The sequence below is a fragment of the Salmo salar genome, chromosome 18 (genome assembly GCF_965601325.2).
Source record: "Salmo salar chromosome 18, fSalSal1, whole genome shotgun sequence".
NCBI classification, from domain to species: domain Eukaryota; kingdom Metazoa; phylum Chordata; class Actinopteri; order Salmoniformes; family Salmonidae; genus Salmo; species Salmo salar.
Genome location: NC_138308.1, coordinates 9,539,439 through 9,556,301, shown reverse-complemented (window position 1 = coordinate 9,556,301; position 16,863 = coordinate 9,539,439). Strand labels below are relative to the sequence as shown.

Below are 16,863 nucleotides of genomic sequence, written 5' to 3'. Positions count from 1 at the left end.
CTGGACACTGACTGTAGGCCTCACGTAGCCTATTATAACCTTAACTAATATTAAGTGTTTCTCTCAGTAGAATTATAGACCAAATGTTCATTTTGTCTCTGGAACAGCATCTTGATAGAATGCGAATGCGCGCTTAGGACAGTGTGTAGTCTAAACGTGCAATTTCTTTCAGGGACATACTGTAAAGGATGAAAGTATTTCATTTTCAACCACATAAAATATGCATGCAAAATCGGTCAAACTGATGTAATTTGGAAATGTTGCATGGAAAATCACCCGGGTCCCTTGCTCTATGAGGGAAGCAGAAATGAAAGAGAAACTTTACAGACATCAACTATATTGTTGATGATGCATTGATCGGTTTATGACATTATTCTGGTGAGCAAGGCTTTATTTAGTATTCTAGACGAACGTCAAGTAATGACAGAAGACAACCTGCATGTATCTAATTACAGACAAGTTGACTAACAAATAGCCTAACAAATGTCGGAAGTCATAAACAGAATTTTTACCGCACCCCTGTCAAAAAATCGTTCTGCCGTCCCTGGGTAACATGCACAGGTAGCCTACATTAACCTTTTGAAGTAATTCTTTGACAATCAGATGAAAACATAATGACTGGTTGTGTTTATGCCACATTAAAAGGTAGGTTAATACATTTTAAAAGTTAAAGAACAAATCAGGACTATTAGGCCCATAGAGATCCTATTAAATGAATAGGGATTATATATGTAATTCTATCTGGCCATGCCCATAGAGATCCTATTAAATGAATAGGGATTATATAATGTAATTCTATGAATAGGCCCATAGAGATCCTATTAAATTATAATAGGGATTATATATGCAATTCTATGAATAGGCCCATAAAAAAAAAAATGAAGAGCATGCACATATACAGGAGGTCCCCGCACCGGGAAGAAATGAAATCCACTTTCACCCCAGAATATAGGATATATTTAATGTATCTGGACGTGACAAAGGCGGAGAGAGTGTTGTGCAGAATTTGCTGCTGCAATATTGTAAGGCTTTTCCCTATAAGTTCATTAAGCACTGCCAACCAGGGAAATAGTAATAATCAACATCACTTTCTCCATGAACACTGCTGGCCTCAGTCATGACGCAGGAGGTACTGTTTAAAAACACTCAGCTCAGCATCAGACTAACTATGTCAAAGGCTGTTCAAGACAAGAGAAATAGGTCACAAACTCACAGCTACATCATTCGGTTACCACAACTGACGGATAGATGGTAGAATGGAGTGTTTCACAGCGTTCACGGTGAGACAGTCTGAATACAGTACATTGAACACTTCCAGGGAAGGGTTTGTTCCTTCTGATGCACAGTGAAAGAGGGTTGGGAATATGTCTCTACAGTTTATAGTGATGGATCTCGAAAAGGCTAAAAAGAGTAACAATAGTCTTGTGTCAGAAGGGTGTTTTGAAACTTCCGGGTTCTGTGTTTCATGAGAGGAAGTTCTGAGGTTTACGGAGGAACAGGTGATATGAGGTGATTAGTCAGTTCCCATGGTGACATGGGTGTAGCATGATGTACTACAGTACCCATAATTCTCTGTCACAGCGGCCGCACTTGGATGCCCTCTGACGACATACCGCCGCTCTTGGAGGTGGTGTCCAGGTGGTGCACGTCATTGCTGGCGATGATGAAGACAATGGAGGAGGAGCTGAAGGTCACCCTCTTCTTTGGTCGTTCCCCGCCTCTTCGGTGGGACATGACGATTGGGCGAATAGGCCGTTCGATGCTCCGGGCCAGGGGGCGGTCCTTGATGCTGCTCTGAATCCACGAGAGCTGGGAGCACAGCAGCTGCAGCAAGCAGCGCCGGAACTGCCAGAGGGACAGGAGGAGGAGAAGAGAGAGAGAGGAACTCAGTCAGGGTCTCAATTTAATGTTGAGACTTAGAAAAGTAGAATACACAAGGTGTATTTTCGAAATTTGGTTGTGCACCAGCAGTTTTCCTCGTTACGTCAGTCACTTAATTAGCCTATGTTAGCTAAACATTTTTAGATTGCTAGGTACGTTAGTCTAGCGGCTGTACTTATCTGCTCATAATTCCATGGCATTATTTGATATTATTTTATAGTATGAAGAATACAATTGAATAAAGCTGAATAAAATAGTCTCCAAACGACGCCTAACCCGAAAGAGGATTTATCCAATTTCGAGGTGCATATTGGAAGAACTGTCCACATTTACTTTTTGTCAGCCAACAAGATGAGTAGGCCTAACAAACAGCAAAAGCACTAGCCTATGTCAATCTACTATCCCCCATAGAACAAAAGTCGACCTATTCTATTCTGTACAATAAACAAATATTCCAAACATAGTCTGGGACAGATGTGGAATGCAATTGATCACAAATGAATACAACCACTAGCATCCCAAAAACGTTTTTATGCAATGTGGCTGACGCAACAGATCAGAACGTTTAGCTTAAAATGTTGATAAACTATTAGGCTATTTCTTCACATTATAAGCGCAGCAATGCGCACAGGGCAGTAGGCTATAAGCGGAAAACACCATTATGAAAAGTGACCGCAAATGCAATTATGCATGTAATGCTTTAATTATAAAGCTGCATTTTTATGGTGAAAATGATCTTCCCCAAAGTTGAAACTCACACGCTGCCTATACTGTTTATACCAGTTAGGCTCTACACCCCTCGTAAAGCAGATTTATGTTTTTCATTTTAAGACGTTATTTGGCCACTTACGTTGTGATACAAACGTTATTAAAACATATAGGCCTATAGAACAAGTCGCAAAAAAAAGGCATTGTTTCTTACGCTGGGCATCATTCACAAGTGATAATATATAATTCACAAGTCACCCATCAGACTATTCTTGATTTAATCTTGTCTTTACATATACTAAATAATATATGTGTGACATTTGCTTTGATTTAGAATGGACCATTATCATGCACCTGTATCGAAACATGGGCAGCGGGAAAAAAGACATGTCATCTATGCACTTATATAGCGAATGGAGGACGCTTTTCCCTGTGGTTTATTTTCATCCCAGCCAGGTAGGCTATACTCCTGTTGTAAATATAAACAATGTGCTTAATATTAGGAAAGTTGAGAAATAAATATAGTAGGCCTAGCCTATAGAAAACTAATGGGATCCTCCTCTATTTATTAGCGGCCATCACTCTTTTTATTAGCGGCCATCATGAGAGCCCATCTCTTATTAAGTATTTGATTAGATTTTCGAATACATTTGCATTGATGTCAGAGTGATTAGAGGGACAAAAGAGTGCTGAGTACCAGGCAGTTAGCAAGCTTGGTAGGCTACTAATGTCCAGCAGCAGCATCAGAGCTTGGAGAAGCCTAATTACCCTGACTAAACAGTCATGCGGAATTTTACTGCCTTCATGACTCGTGACCGCCGGTGTGGTGGTAATACGGTCACAGCAACAGCCTTAGTCTAGCCAACTATCTAAACCTTGAATGCCGAATTACTGACTGGCACGCAGGGTACGCGCCCCATTGATTTTGTTAGTCACTCTCACCCAGATATCATAAAAACATGGCATAAATCATGGTATGATTTATTAAAACGGCAAAGTTTTCTCTCTGACCCAAGGCAAAATGTATAGAATTGCAGGAAGTTTGCTTTAAATCAGCTAAATGTTATCTCTGCCCATGTCAATATGAGATGAATTGCATGAAATGTGTTTTAAACTGCAAAAATGTCTCTCCACCCCATGGCATAATGTTTTTTTTTTGTTTTAATTGGCTTTAAAACGGAAACAATTTTTGTACGCCTCATGGCAAAATGTGTAGAATTGCAGGAAAATTACTTTAAAACTTTAACATTTTTCTCTCCACCGTCAAGAGGTGGGCAGCTTAAATGTTTTGCACGCTAGGTGGGGGCGCGCCTAACCAAATCTCACTTAGGGCACAATGAGGTCTGAAAACAACAGACAAACCTTGATTTTGAAGTGTGATTTTCCTTTCAATTTGGAAAAGGGCTTGTTTCAAAGCATTTCCTCTATCAGCATAGGTGTGTCAGGGGTCCTCTCACCTTTCTGCTCATGAACATGTAGATGAGAGGGTTATAGGCCGTGCTGGATTTAGCGAAGAAGGAGGGGATGATGGCGATGGCGGGGGTGACCATGCTCTTCCTGCCAAAGGCTTCCATCATGGACACCACGGCATATGGTGTCCAGCACACCAGGAAACAGCAGATCATCAGCAAGAACATGACAGCCACCTTCTTCTCATAGCGCAGGATCTTAATGATCTGCACTGTCTGAAGGTCCTGGATGGAGCGGAGCTGTAGGGAATGACAACAGGAAAGAATCACTTACCAACATGGTCTCCTTAGAATATGTCAACAAATTGGAACATACTGTATAACCATTGCAGTTATATGTCCCTTCCACTGACATATTACTTATAAACTGAGTATACAAAACATTAAGAACACCTGCTCTTTCCATGACATAGACCAGTGATCAACAACCAGTGGTCAAGATCCCTTTCACAGTCAAAAAGCATGCCGAGATCTACCACTCAGATTTTTTTTTTTTAACATTTAATTGAATTGAATTTATTTCACCTTTATTTAACCAGGTAGGCCAGTTGAGAACAAGTTCTCATTTACAACTGCGACCTGGCCAAGATAAGGCAAAGCAGTGAGACACAAACAACAACACAGAGTTACACATGGAATAAACAAACGTACAGTCAATAACAATATAAAAAAATCTATATACAGTGTGCGAACTTGAGTTAAACAATGTAACATTAACCTAATAAGATGAGTTCTGTAGGAATGATGTACCACCCTGAATCCCACTGCTGGCTTGCCTCTGAAGCTAAGCAGGGTTGGTCCTGGATGGGAGACCAGATGCTGCTGGAAGTGGTATTGGAGGGCCAGTAGGCGCTACTCTATCATCAGGTCTACAAAAATATCCCAAGGCAGTGATTGGGGACATTGCCCTGTGTAGGGTGCTGTCTTTTGGATGGGATGTTAAATGGGTGACCTGACTCTCTGTGGTCACTGAAGATCCCATGGCACTTATCGTAAGAGTAGGGGTGTTAATCCCGGTGTCCTGGCTAAATTCTCATTCTGGTCCTCATACCATCATGGCCACCTAATCATACCCAGCTTCCAATTGGCTCATTCATCCCCCTTCCTCTCCCTTGTAACTATTCCCCAGGTTGTTGCTGAGAATGTGTTCTCAGTCAACTTACCTGGTAAAATACGGGTAAAAAGGTGTTTGGGCAGTAGGCCATTATCACAGCATATTGGCTATATCCCTCTCCTGACAATTGTTATTGTTATTGTTAGACCATATTATATTTAAAAACTTAAGCTTTGATAACAAAATAAATCAGTTGGTGTAGCACTTGCGAGGCACTGCGGACCATAAATTGAAATAATAAAAAATGTTATTTTACTGGACTGATGGTATCTGCATCTGATGGTCATGGTGCTTTCAAGACAACGGGGAAATCAGAAAAGAACCGAAGTTAAATCATGACGTCAGTGATCTACAGGTCGGAAAGTCTAGAAAGATGCTAGAGTTTCCAACTTGGAATTCTGAGTTAGATAAACGTTCAAAACGATTTTTCCCAGTTAGATGTCGTTTTTTTTTTGTTTTTTTTTACAAGTTCCCAGTTGTCTTGAACACACTTAAGTCGGAAGCTGGAGATTTGAGTTCCCAGTTATTTTGAACACGGCATTAGTCTCAGCTGAGGGAGAGAGCAGCAGAGGGTCCGCATCTCACGGTCCCTGCTCTCTCCTTCCTTTCTACCAGTGAGACTGACCAGAGAGAGGGGACACTGTCTTCTACCTGATGGTGAAACTCGAGTCGCTGTCATGGGTGTCGTACGAAGGAGACCAAGGCGCAGCATGTGTATCATTCCACATTTTATTATAACTGTGAAACTATGCAAGACATACGTACAAATAAACTACCAAAAAAAAATAACAAACCGTGACGAAGAGGTGAAACATACACTAAGTCAAAATAATCTCCCACAAAACCTAGTGGGAAAAACAACAACTTAAATATGATCCCCAATTAGAGACAACGATGACCAGCTGCCTCTAATTGGAGATCATCCCAAAAAACAACAACATAGAAATACAGAAACTAGAACCCCACATAGAAATAAATAAACTAGACAAAAACCCCAACATAGAAAAAAGAAACTAGAACCAACATAGAAATAAATAAACTAGACAAAACCCCCTGTCACGCCCTGACCTACTCTACCATAGAAAATAAAAGCTTTCTATGGTCAGGACGTGACAGTCGCACCATATCTGCCTCGGTCATGCACAAATTCATGTTGTTCCTATGACCAGAGAATGTGAAATATTCCTTGATATTAAAGTAGACAAGACGAGATACACTTGGCTCCTCATTCATTGCAGCTGCAGCACAAGTGGAAGTAAGGAAAAGCATGTTTTATGTTATGTAATAGTGTTGAATAAAAACAGTGTTGACAGTGCTGAATAAAAACTTAAACATGAACTCACTCATAAAAACAGCAGCTCTTTGCTGTATTCTTTGACAGTCTCTCTGTGGTCATGGTTTTAAAAGTTAGTAAATCTTATGTAAGATAGTATCAAACGGTGCTGTGGCAGGGGTCGTGGAAGCTCTGTACGAATGGTGACTTGACAGAGCAGACAGGGTAATAGACACAGCAGACAAGGAGAGCAGATATTACTGAGTCACCACTAACGGTCTGAATGCCAATGGTCAGAAAATGTCTAAGAATGTCTATAGAATGTTGTAATATACTATAGAATACTAAAGTAAATACACTAAGTATTAGCCGCAAAAAAGCAATGTAGTAAATATTACAGTTATGTCTGCAAAAACACTACACTTATTTAACTACAGTATTTCATTTGCATATACCCTGCCCATTCCCCTCCCCCATGTCACAATTTGTGCCACCAATAAGACCATATATATCCCTACAGAGACCTGTGCGTAATCCTTTCTGCCCGCTCCTGTCGGCAATGGAAACACAAACACAAACATCTTCAACCATCTACCCACAATCACAAAGCACCATGCCCTCCCAGTATCCCGAAGAGTTTCCATCCCCTATTTTGTTTTATTTCTAATAAAGACATTAAATCCCTAAAATTGAATTTGTAGGCTACTTCCTCATTTTGACATTGTTTGGTTGAGTTTGCTTTGTTTGTCACGCCTCCTTGTTGACTGTAAGAATCCACCTACCTTTAATTTATGCCTTTTATTTAAATGAATCATGCAGATGTATCTGTTGATTTAGGCTGTCATTGTTTATATTTTCCAGTCAGCTTTATAGTTGGCCACTTGCTTTGAATTTGATGTAGGTATTGGAAGTCAGCCTTGTTGCTACTTGACAGCTTATATTTTTGTCTTTGTTGTGTATACTGTATTGTCTTACCAGTATGTAGGCTTAGGCACACACCTGGCTGCACAATGAATTTCTCAAAAACGTTTAATCTGAACTGAATATCTGAGGCTCAGGTGGGCATAACATTACATTGACCTTTGGTTATGCATCAGCATGGGCATAGAGAATCTGTGCAGTAATAGAAAGACAGGACAGGGAGAGCAGAGATTCCTGAGTCACCACTAATGGTCTGAATGGCAATGGTCAGAAAATGTCTAAACGGATTGAAACTGCTCTATCGAAAAAGTATTTAGTCTTGGTAGACCAATTAAACGAGTCAGTCAGTCAGGCAGTCACTCCTTACTACCCTATATAATTGATAATCAATTATGGACCACGAACTGACTTGGCCCCACTTCCTGACATTGATAGTCATGGAAACTTTGATTGGGGCATAATTTATGAAGAGTTCTCACATAACAGTCTTTTAAAGCTCGCCAAAGTTTTTCTCTTGAGAAGGATACAATACTCCAGAGCTTGCACATTTAGAAACCTCTCTTTGATGGTCTTACGAAGCCCAGTAGTAATCAGCATTCTCTAAGACTGCAGTTCACTGAGGTTTTCCTATAATGTTGAGTCAAAGGTTCATGCTGAGTTTCTCAAGGGTTCTCAGAGCACCCTCAACAAACATGGGCAGGGGAAGGGCAGATCTTCAGTGGTTGAGGGAAGCCTTGATGTCTTGGGGACCTGGGACTGTTTATTTTTTTTCTTTCACCTTTATTTAACCAGGTAGGCTAGTTGAGAGCAAGTTCTCATTTACAACTGCGACCTGGGCAAGATAAAGCAAAGCAGTGCGACACAAACAACAATACAGAGTTACACATGGAATAAACGAGCATACAGTCAGTAACATAATAGAAAAAAATAAAGTCTATTTACAGTGTGTGCAAATGGCGTGAGGAGGTAGGCAATAAATAGGCCATAGTAGCGAGGTAATTACAATTTAGCAGATTAACGCTGGAGTGATAAATGAGCAGATGATGATGTGCAAGTAGAGATACTGGTGTGCAAAAGAGCAGAAAAGTAAATAAAAACAATATGGGGATGAGGTAGGTAGATTGGGTGGGCTATTTACAGATGGACTATGTACAGCTGCAGCGATCGGTGCTGTGCAGAAAGTAATGGCTTACTTCCTTAAATGTTGTAAATACTTAAAGAAGCAAAGACAGGCACAGTGGAGGCAGCGGTGTCAAGCCGTTGCACAGATACCGCTAAACATCTGGGTGAATTGACTACACCCACATTAACTTATTTGACTTTAGAGTAAACTGTAGAATACTGTAGAATACTATACTACACACAGGAGTATCCCTCTATCATGTGTAGTACTTACTATAGAATGTTGTAATATACTGTAGAATACTGTTCTATATTAAATACTAGAGCATTATCCGCAAAAAAAGCACTGTAGTAAATACTACAGTAATGTCCGCAAAAACACTACAGTCCGCAAAAACACTACACTTTTTTAACTACAGTATTTAATTTGCATATACCCTGCCCATTCCCCTCCCCATGTGGCAATTTGTGCCACCCATGAGTGAGAAATATACATTCCAAGTATAGACCATATATTGTGTTCCCTACAGGTTTGAGAACTGCGTGTAATCCTCTCTGCCCACTCCTGTTGGAAGATGGAAACACAATCAACATCCTCAACCAACTACCCACAATCACAAAGCACCACACTCTCCAAGTGGCCTGAAGAGCAAGTTTCCATCCCCTATTTTTTATTTTTTTGTAAAAAATATATTAAATCCCACTCCCAACTCAAACCCTTACCCTAAACCGGGTCCGTATCTGATTCCCAACCCTACCACCTAAACCTTACCCTAAACCGGGTTCTTATCCCCTACCCAACCCCCCTCCTTCTTTATTTTTCTTCTTTACATTTAATTATCCAAAGAAGCTTGTTTTAATTAAAATCACGTAGCAGAAGACAAAAGGACAACTCCAACATCCCTCCCCCTTGCCAAACCTCACCCTCGACTGGATAGACACACTGAGAAGAGCGGTAGAAAAGGGCAGGAAGCCCTGAGCTATCCCTACAAGCCTACAAGTCTCTTTACTTACTTTACTACAGGTTATAGAAAAGAGCAGAAGCTCTGAGCTCTCCGTCTTACCTACAGGTTATGGAAAAATGTGCTCTTTTAGTATTTCTCCAGTAGGTTTCATGAAGCAGAAAGCCTCCACTTCAATGTCAAAGATAATAAAACAATAACAATTTAATAAATACTACAGTAATGTCACAAAAACAATACAAAAATACTACATTATACTACAGTCCACAAAAAAAATACAGAAAATACTACAGTATGCGACAATCTGCAAAAACACTACATGAATTACTATAGTATATACTATAGTTATGTTACTACAGTATTTATACTATAGTTAACTGTAAATACTACAGTATACTACAGTAAATACTACAGTAAGTACTAGTGTTTTAGCTGACTTTAGTCCGCAAAAACACTACAGTGAATAGTACAGTAAAGTCCGCAAAAACACAACAGTGAATACTATAGTATTTATACAGTATTTTATCAGATTAGTTTATGCACACACAAGCAGGGGCGGAAATCCCGGGGGACATGGGGGGGACACGACCCCCCCATCCTGGGAAAAATATGATTTGTCCCCCCCAATATATCACTGAAACATAACTATGTAATTTAAATAATATTAATAATACGCAATGAAAGCAATTGTGCTGATTATAGACACTTAATAGCGCGTTTTTAAGTTTCAAAAGATTGCGACCCCCCCACCCTTTGCCTCACAATGGTTTGATCCACTGCCAGTTCCTTAGTTGGCAAGGTAACAGAGGGGTCGTATCCACTGTCTGAAAGGCACTCAATGAACGTAACTGACGTGAGGTTAATCCAGTCAATCGCGCACACACACTAGCTGAATATGCAGAGCTAGCGCGCAAATATTAACTATTAAGCTAGCTAGTACCTATTCCATTTATGTGGCCTCGTCAAAGATGGAATCTTTGCTATCGTCAATTTATTCCAAGATCAGCATGCAGATGATGTAAGTTAGTGCTTCAAAGTCCCTGTGATAAGGTTAGCGATAAACTGAAGTCCAAACTGAACAGAACTACACTCTCTTCTACCATTGTCTTAAATATATGTAATGGTCTCATTGCAAAAGCTAAATTGTCGCAAGGGAACTTTTATTTATTTATTTTATTTCACCTTTATTTAACCCGGGTAGCAAAGATTATAGTAAACACCACTGAAACGGAATTGGTGCTCGCTAGCTTTGCAAATTCAGCTATTGTTGGAAGCCAGCCAATATGAAACAAACTATTAAAATTACAAAAGGTTGCAGCATATGTTGTGTAAATGGTGAACTCATACAGCTGTCAACTCTTGTTATTTTAATCCGTTTCACATTTGCTAGCTACCTTTTAGATCGAAGCCCAAATAGAATGATAAAAGATAAGATGATAGAAGCCCATCTCCTACTGTAAATAACCTACACACTGTGTGTGTGTGTGTAGCCAGCCAGCCAGGTAGAAAAATGGCAGAAAAATAAAAGACGGACATCAGAGTATTTTTCAGTACACCAAAACGCAAAGTAAGAACCCTAGTAGCCTAATATCTCAAAGACTAGTTGATATAATGTTCATAAGAAAGAAATGAAATTCTAATGGAAATGTTTCACAATGATGTCATTAGGCAGAGCAGGCAACAGAGCAGGCAACAGACAGCAGAGTTGGGGACAGATATGCAGGGACAGACTGGCAGAGACAAGGAGTCTCAGGTAAGTTTGTTGAGTCTTTGTTTGGCAACATTATAAAAGGTTCTCAATTTTTTTTACTTGTAAAATAGGAACATAATTGGAAAATGCCATGGATACCCCCACTCTCAACTTAAACTGGTGACTGAACTAAGATTTGTTAAAGGCAATGGTATTGCTTTTGTGATTAGTTGTGTAGTTTTGGGTACCGGTAGTTAGGAGTACGGCAAACACCTTATTTCTTTGGTTCCTCAATATACATTTACCATATTACAATGTAGGCTATGTGTTACAGCACTACTTTTGGTGTCCCCCTCAGGAATTGCTCTTGAGAAAATGTCATGTAATTGTCCCCTCTAAAGTTGATATCAGATTTTCGCCCCTGCACACAAGCACGCACGCACACAAACACACGCCCGCACACACACACACACACACTATGAGGTAGGAATAATACTGTGAAATTGTGGAAATTATGATAATGCCCATTTAGCATAAGAGCAGTTTGAAAAGACCGCCTGAAATTTCAGCCTGTTTTGGTGGGATGGAGTTTTGGCCTTCCTGGTGACATCACCAGGTGGTAAATTAGTTAATAGACTAACAAAACAATCGCAAGGTACATAATTGTTTCCCAGAAATGATTTGATATTGAGATAAAAATGGCTGCATTGGACCTTTACGTTAAAAGAAGATCGACATAAACCACACTGACATAAACATGAAGCAACAGAAGAAAATGGAAGGGAGAGACGAGCGAGACTGTCTCGTCCTTCTTCTTACCATTCGCACCGTGTAGAGAATGTTCATATAGCAGTAAATCATAATGCCCACAGGGACAAAGAAGCAGGCCAGGAGAAAGAGGAGAATGAAGGAGGCATCGATAGGGTCCTTGGATGTCCAGTCCAGGGAGCAGCCTAACTGGTGGATCTCCATAGTGTAGCGGTTCCAACCCAGGAGAGGGGCCCCTGTCCAGGCCAGGGAGTAGAGCCAGATGTGGGTGATGCACCTCCAGGCCCAGGGGAAGTCCACCACCTGAGCATAGACCACCCGGATGTAGCGCTCGTAGGCCAGAGCTGAGAGACTCATGATGGACACGATGCCTGGAAGGGAGGGAGATGAGTGATGATGCTGAGTAATGACTTCCGAATCTGGGTTATGGAATATCTATATGTAGGTCCTGATTAGTACTGCAATTGGTTATTACACTGTTATTACAGTTATTACTCAGTCCTCATCAATATTTTCCCAATATATAATCAATCATCATAAATATCCTCTTAGCAAGATAAATAATAGGAGAGGTGTCCTGTTGTTTGTGCATTTGATTCTGTCAACACACCGAACCACATCATTTCGATCAAATCACACATTCTACCTTCAACAATTTCCATAAAACATAAAACCTAGTGTTGCAGCAAAGATGTGTTGCGATATAAGGGGAGCTGTTCAAGCACAGAGTGTCACTGCATACTATAACACAACTAATGCATAACATGTCTGTACAGATCAAACTGACAGGACCACACTGCACGAGTACAATGGGTGTGACAGGTGCAGGATGTCCTGAGATAGTCATCCTAATTTGGACTGTTGAGGAATGTGAGAGTTGTTTCACATGCTGTAGTAGATGAATGTGGTATCAATACTCTGTGCCATTCATCTCTTTCTGAGGGGCTTTAGTGTGCCAATACGCTAATCATCATTCATTGTTATATTAACCAGCATCTTCTTCAGTGTCTCTGCAGAATTGTACTATAGTGAGCTGCAATGCGGGCACCAAAGTCAAATTACCACCCCCATCCATCCTACAAGAGTGAACCGTTTATTTTTGGAGGAAACAATGTAAAATGTAAATAGTTTACAATATATGAAGACATTGGACAGCTGAGAAAAGTCCCCCATATAAGTATATTGGACAATATTGCACTTAGCCTACAGTAGGGTACAGGTGCCTGAGAGAGAGAGAGATACTGGGAAAGAGAGAGCGAGAAAGAGAGAGAGAGAAAGGGGGAGCGAGAGAGTGAGAGAGCGCAGAGGGCGTGAAGGTTGCACTAACCCCCTCATTAGCAGACCTCTTCATTAATAAGTGATGATTCCTATAATAAATAGGGAAGAGACAGTTATGTGATTGCACAATTATTTATCTCGCTCGCCCTAAGCCCTCAATGACGATAATTATATAGCTGAAATGGGTCGGAAAAAAAGAACCTGAACTGTATGGATAGCCATTTTATCATCTATTCATAGCATTTTTTTATATCAAAAATCAAAAAAAAATTATATCAACCTTTTTATTATCGATATCAATAATTCCCCATAGGATTCAACGGAGAAACAACTCAAAATTAGGAAATTGTTCTTAATGTTTCGTACACTCAGTGTAATAAGATGAATATTGTGGTGACAACATCATGTTATGGGTGTGCTTGTTACCGCCAGGGCCTAAAGGATCAAAATAAATATGAAATGAGCAAATGACAGGCAAAACATTTTAGGAAAACCTGCCATAGTTGGTAGTGAGTGTTACAACTGAGGATAGACAATTTTTATGTGCAGCACCCGGCCTACCTTCAAACCTGCAAGGCCTACCTTCAAACTCAGTGCCTCTTTGCTTGACATCATGGGAAAATCAAAAGAAATCAGCCAAGACCTCAGAAAAGAAATTGTAGACCTCCACAAGTCTGGTTCATCCTTGGGAGCAGTTTCCAAACGCCTGAAGGTACCAAGTTCATCTGTACAAACAATAGTACGCAAGTATAAACACCATGGGACCACGCAGCCATCATACCGCTCAGGAAGGAGACGCATTCTGTCTCCTAGAGATGAACGTACTTTGGTGCGAAAAATGCAAATCAATTCCAGAACAACAGCAAAGGACCTTGTGAAGATGCTGGAGGAAACAGATACAAAAGTATCTATATCCACAGTAAAACGAGTCCTATATCGTCATAACCTAAAAGGCCGCTCAGCAAGGAAGAAGCCACTGCTCCAAAACTGCAATAAAAAAGCCAGACTACGGTTTGCAATTGCACATGGGGACAAAGATTGTACTTTTTGGAGAAATGTCCTCTGGTCTGATGAAACAAAAATAAAACTGTTTGGCCATAAGGACCATCGTTATGTTTGGAGGAAAAAGGGGGGGGGGGGGGAGACTTGCAAGCCGAAGAACACCATCTCAAACATGAAGCAAGGGGGTGGCAGCATCATGTTGTCGGGGTGCTTTTCTGCAGGAGGGACTAGTGCACTTCACAAAATAGATGGCATCATGAGGCTGGAAAATGATGTGGATATATTAAAGCAACATCTCAAGACATCAGTCAGGAAGTTAAAGCTTGGTTGCAAATAGGTCTTCCAAATGGACAATGACCCCAAGCATACTTCCAAAGTTGTGGCAAAATGGCTTAAGGACAACAAAGTCAACGTATTGGAGTGGCCATCACAAAGCCCTGACCTCAATCCTATAGAAAATTTGTGGGCAGAACCGAAAAAGTGTGTGCGAGCAAGGAGGCCTACAAACCTGACTCAGTTACACCAGCTCTGTTAGAAGGAATGGGCCAAAATTCACCCAACTCATTGTGGGAAGCTTGTGGAAGGCTACCCAAAACGATTGACCCAAGTTAAACAATTTAAAGGCAATGCTACCAAATACTAATTGAGTGTATGTAAACTTCTGACCCACTGGGAATGTGATGAAAGAAATAAAAGCTCAAATAAATCATTCTCTACTATTATACTGACATTTCACATTCTTAAAATAAAGTGGTGATCCAAACTGACCTAAAACAGCGAATTTATACTAGGATTAAATGTCGGGAATTGCGAAAAACTGAGTTTAAATGTATTTGGATAAGGTGTATGTAAACTTCCGACTTCAACTGTATGTACAATGATTACAGTGTAGAAAACTAGCCAATGTCAGAATATTCCATATTTTCCAGTGTGTAAATGGGGAGGCAGACACAGATCGGGATAGAATTACACGGGTATTTCTGAGCTGTCTTTGACATGAACAAGCTTCATCCCCGTAGCGGAAATGGCATTCATAAACATCCACAACCATATAAAGACTGGTTTCATAAATAAATAGGGAGAAAGTGGGCTAAACAGTTCTCCCTTAGAATAAGATGGGTAGTAAATGTCCCGTGCAACATTCGAAATAGACTATACAAGGATCACAGAGTTCTGAAAATGTAATACCCCAAAAGACTAATCTGAACTACACAAACATGGAACACAAATTAAATGAAAAGGCTGCCACAAAAAACAACAACATTGGATTAGGACTAGTTAAATTAGTAAAAATATTTTTATTTTAGATTAATGTGTGAATCTAGGTAAAACACCCAAAGCACAGAAGCTCAGATACTGACCAAATAAGCTGTTGCTGAATCCGTCCCAGACGCATGTTGCCGAGTTCCAGTCCCATCCGCCTTTGATGCACGAAACAAACGTAAAGTTAATTCCAATGACAGACACCAACAAGTCACTTATACTTATGTTTACTATTAACAAATTTGTGGGCGTCCGGAGTCTCTTGAATCTGTAGTACAGCATGATGACAATAATATTGTTGCAAAATCCGAAGACTCCAATTGTTCCGATAGCAAAGGCAAGGAGTTTGTAAGTACCAACCGCAAATATATATTCTTCTGTTTTCCTTCCAGTTCTAGTGAAATTCGCAGGATTCATTGCTTGAATGACATTGTGCTGCGCGCGTTGACCTGTCTAGTGTGGTGAGGGGGGAAGATCTGCGCCGCAGTTGGATTACTGACGCTGTTCTAAACGAGTTAAACCTGCGACATCTCTTTGAAGAAATTAGGGCTATTCTCCTGAGGATGGTTGTTTATCTCAAACGTATTTCTCGAGCAGTTAGATCTCCCGCTGTCGTCATCCGTCACGTGAATTAGTTGACAGCCACTGTAGACCTACTGTACTTCCTGACTGGTAAAATTGGCTTACCCGTAATGACGCACACATTGTACAAACAGTGCATGCTACTACTGTGTGTTGCCACATTGTTTCATAAAACTTTGCCTTTTCGTTTCACAAACATGTTGAGGTTTGCTTGAATAGCCTAGAACTCCCAGATGGGAATATCAGAAATGAAAGTGAGTGTCATCATAACAGCAAACCACAAGATGCACATTCATTCTCTTCAGTCAAGGGAAATTTAAGGGCTGTTCAAACGCCATGATCAGCGGATGTCCTACTGAATGCAAAATCAGGTTATCAATAATAATAGATTTTTTCAGATCTGTTGGATGGAAGCCAATCCATTCATATTATTAGGCTAGAAGCTTGAAGGTGGCTTGCTTTTCAGTCTTGCTGTGCTTTCAGAAATGTTGAAGACTTTCCTCACCCATGTGAAAAAAATAAAAATAAAGAATCTATGTACAGCGTGTGCAAATGTGAAGAGTAGGGAGGTAGGCAATAAATAGGCCCTAGAGGAGAATATAATTACAATTTAGCATTAATACTGGGGTGATAGATGTACAGATGATGATGTGCAAGTAGAGATACTGGGGTGCAAAAGAGCAAGAGGGTAAGTAATAATATGGGGATGAGGTAGTTGGGTGTGCTATTTACAGATTGGCTGTGTACAGGTACCGTGATCAGTAAGCTGCTCTGACAGCTGATGCTTAAAGTTAGAGAGGGAGATATAAGACGCCACTTGTCCATTTCCT

At 40.3% G+C, this 16,863-nt stretch overlaps 1 protein-coding gene across 2 annotated transcripts; it reads right to left on the bottom strand.

The window, feature by feature from the left end:
• Positions 1-604: 604 nt before the first annotated feature.
• opn3 (opsin 3) lies at positions 605-16,139 on the bottom strand. Of its 2 annotated transcripts, XM_045700723.2 has the most exons (5): positions 15,812-16,136; positions 15,550-15,609; positions 11,960-12,279; positions 4,047-4,298; positions 605-1,845 (listed from the first exon to the last, which is right to left on the bottom strand). In XM_045700723.2, the coding sequence occupies exons 3-5, from the start codon at positions 12,263-12,265 to the stop codon at positions 1,576-1,578; spliced, it is 828 nt and encodes a 275-aa protein (XP_045556679.1). In that variant the 5' UTR covers positions 12,266-12,279; positions 15,550-15,609; positions 15,812-16,136; the 3' UTR covers positions 605-1,575. The 2 variants fall into 2 exon arrangements, with proteins under 2 accessions (XP_045556679.1, XP_014009697.1); XM_014154222.3 differs by having other exon boundaries at positions 15,550-16,139.
• Positions 16,140-16,863: the final 724 nt, after the last annotated feature.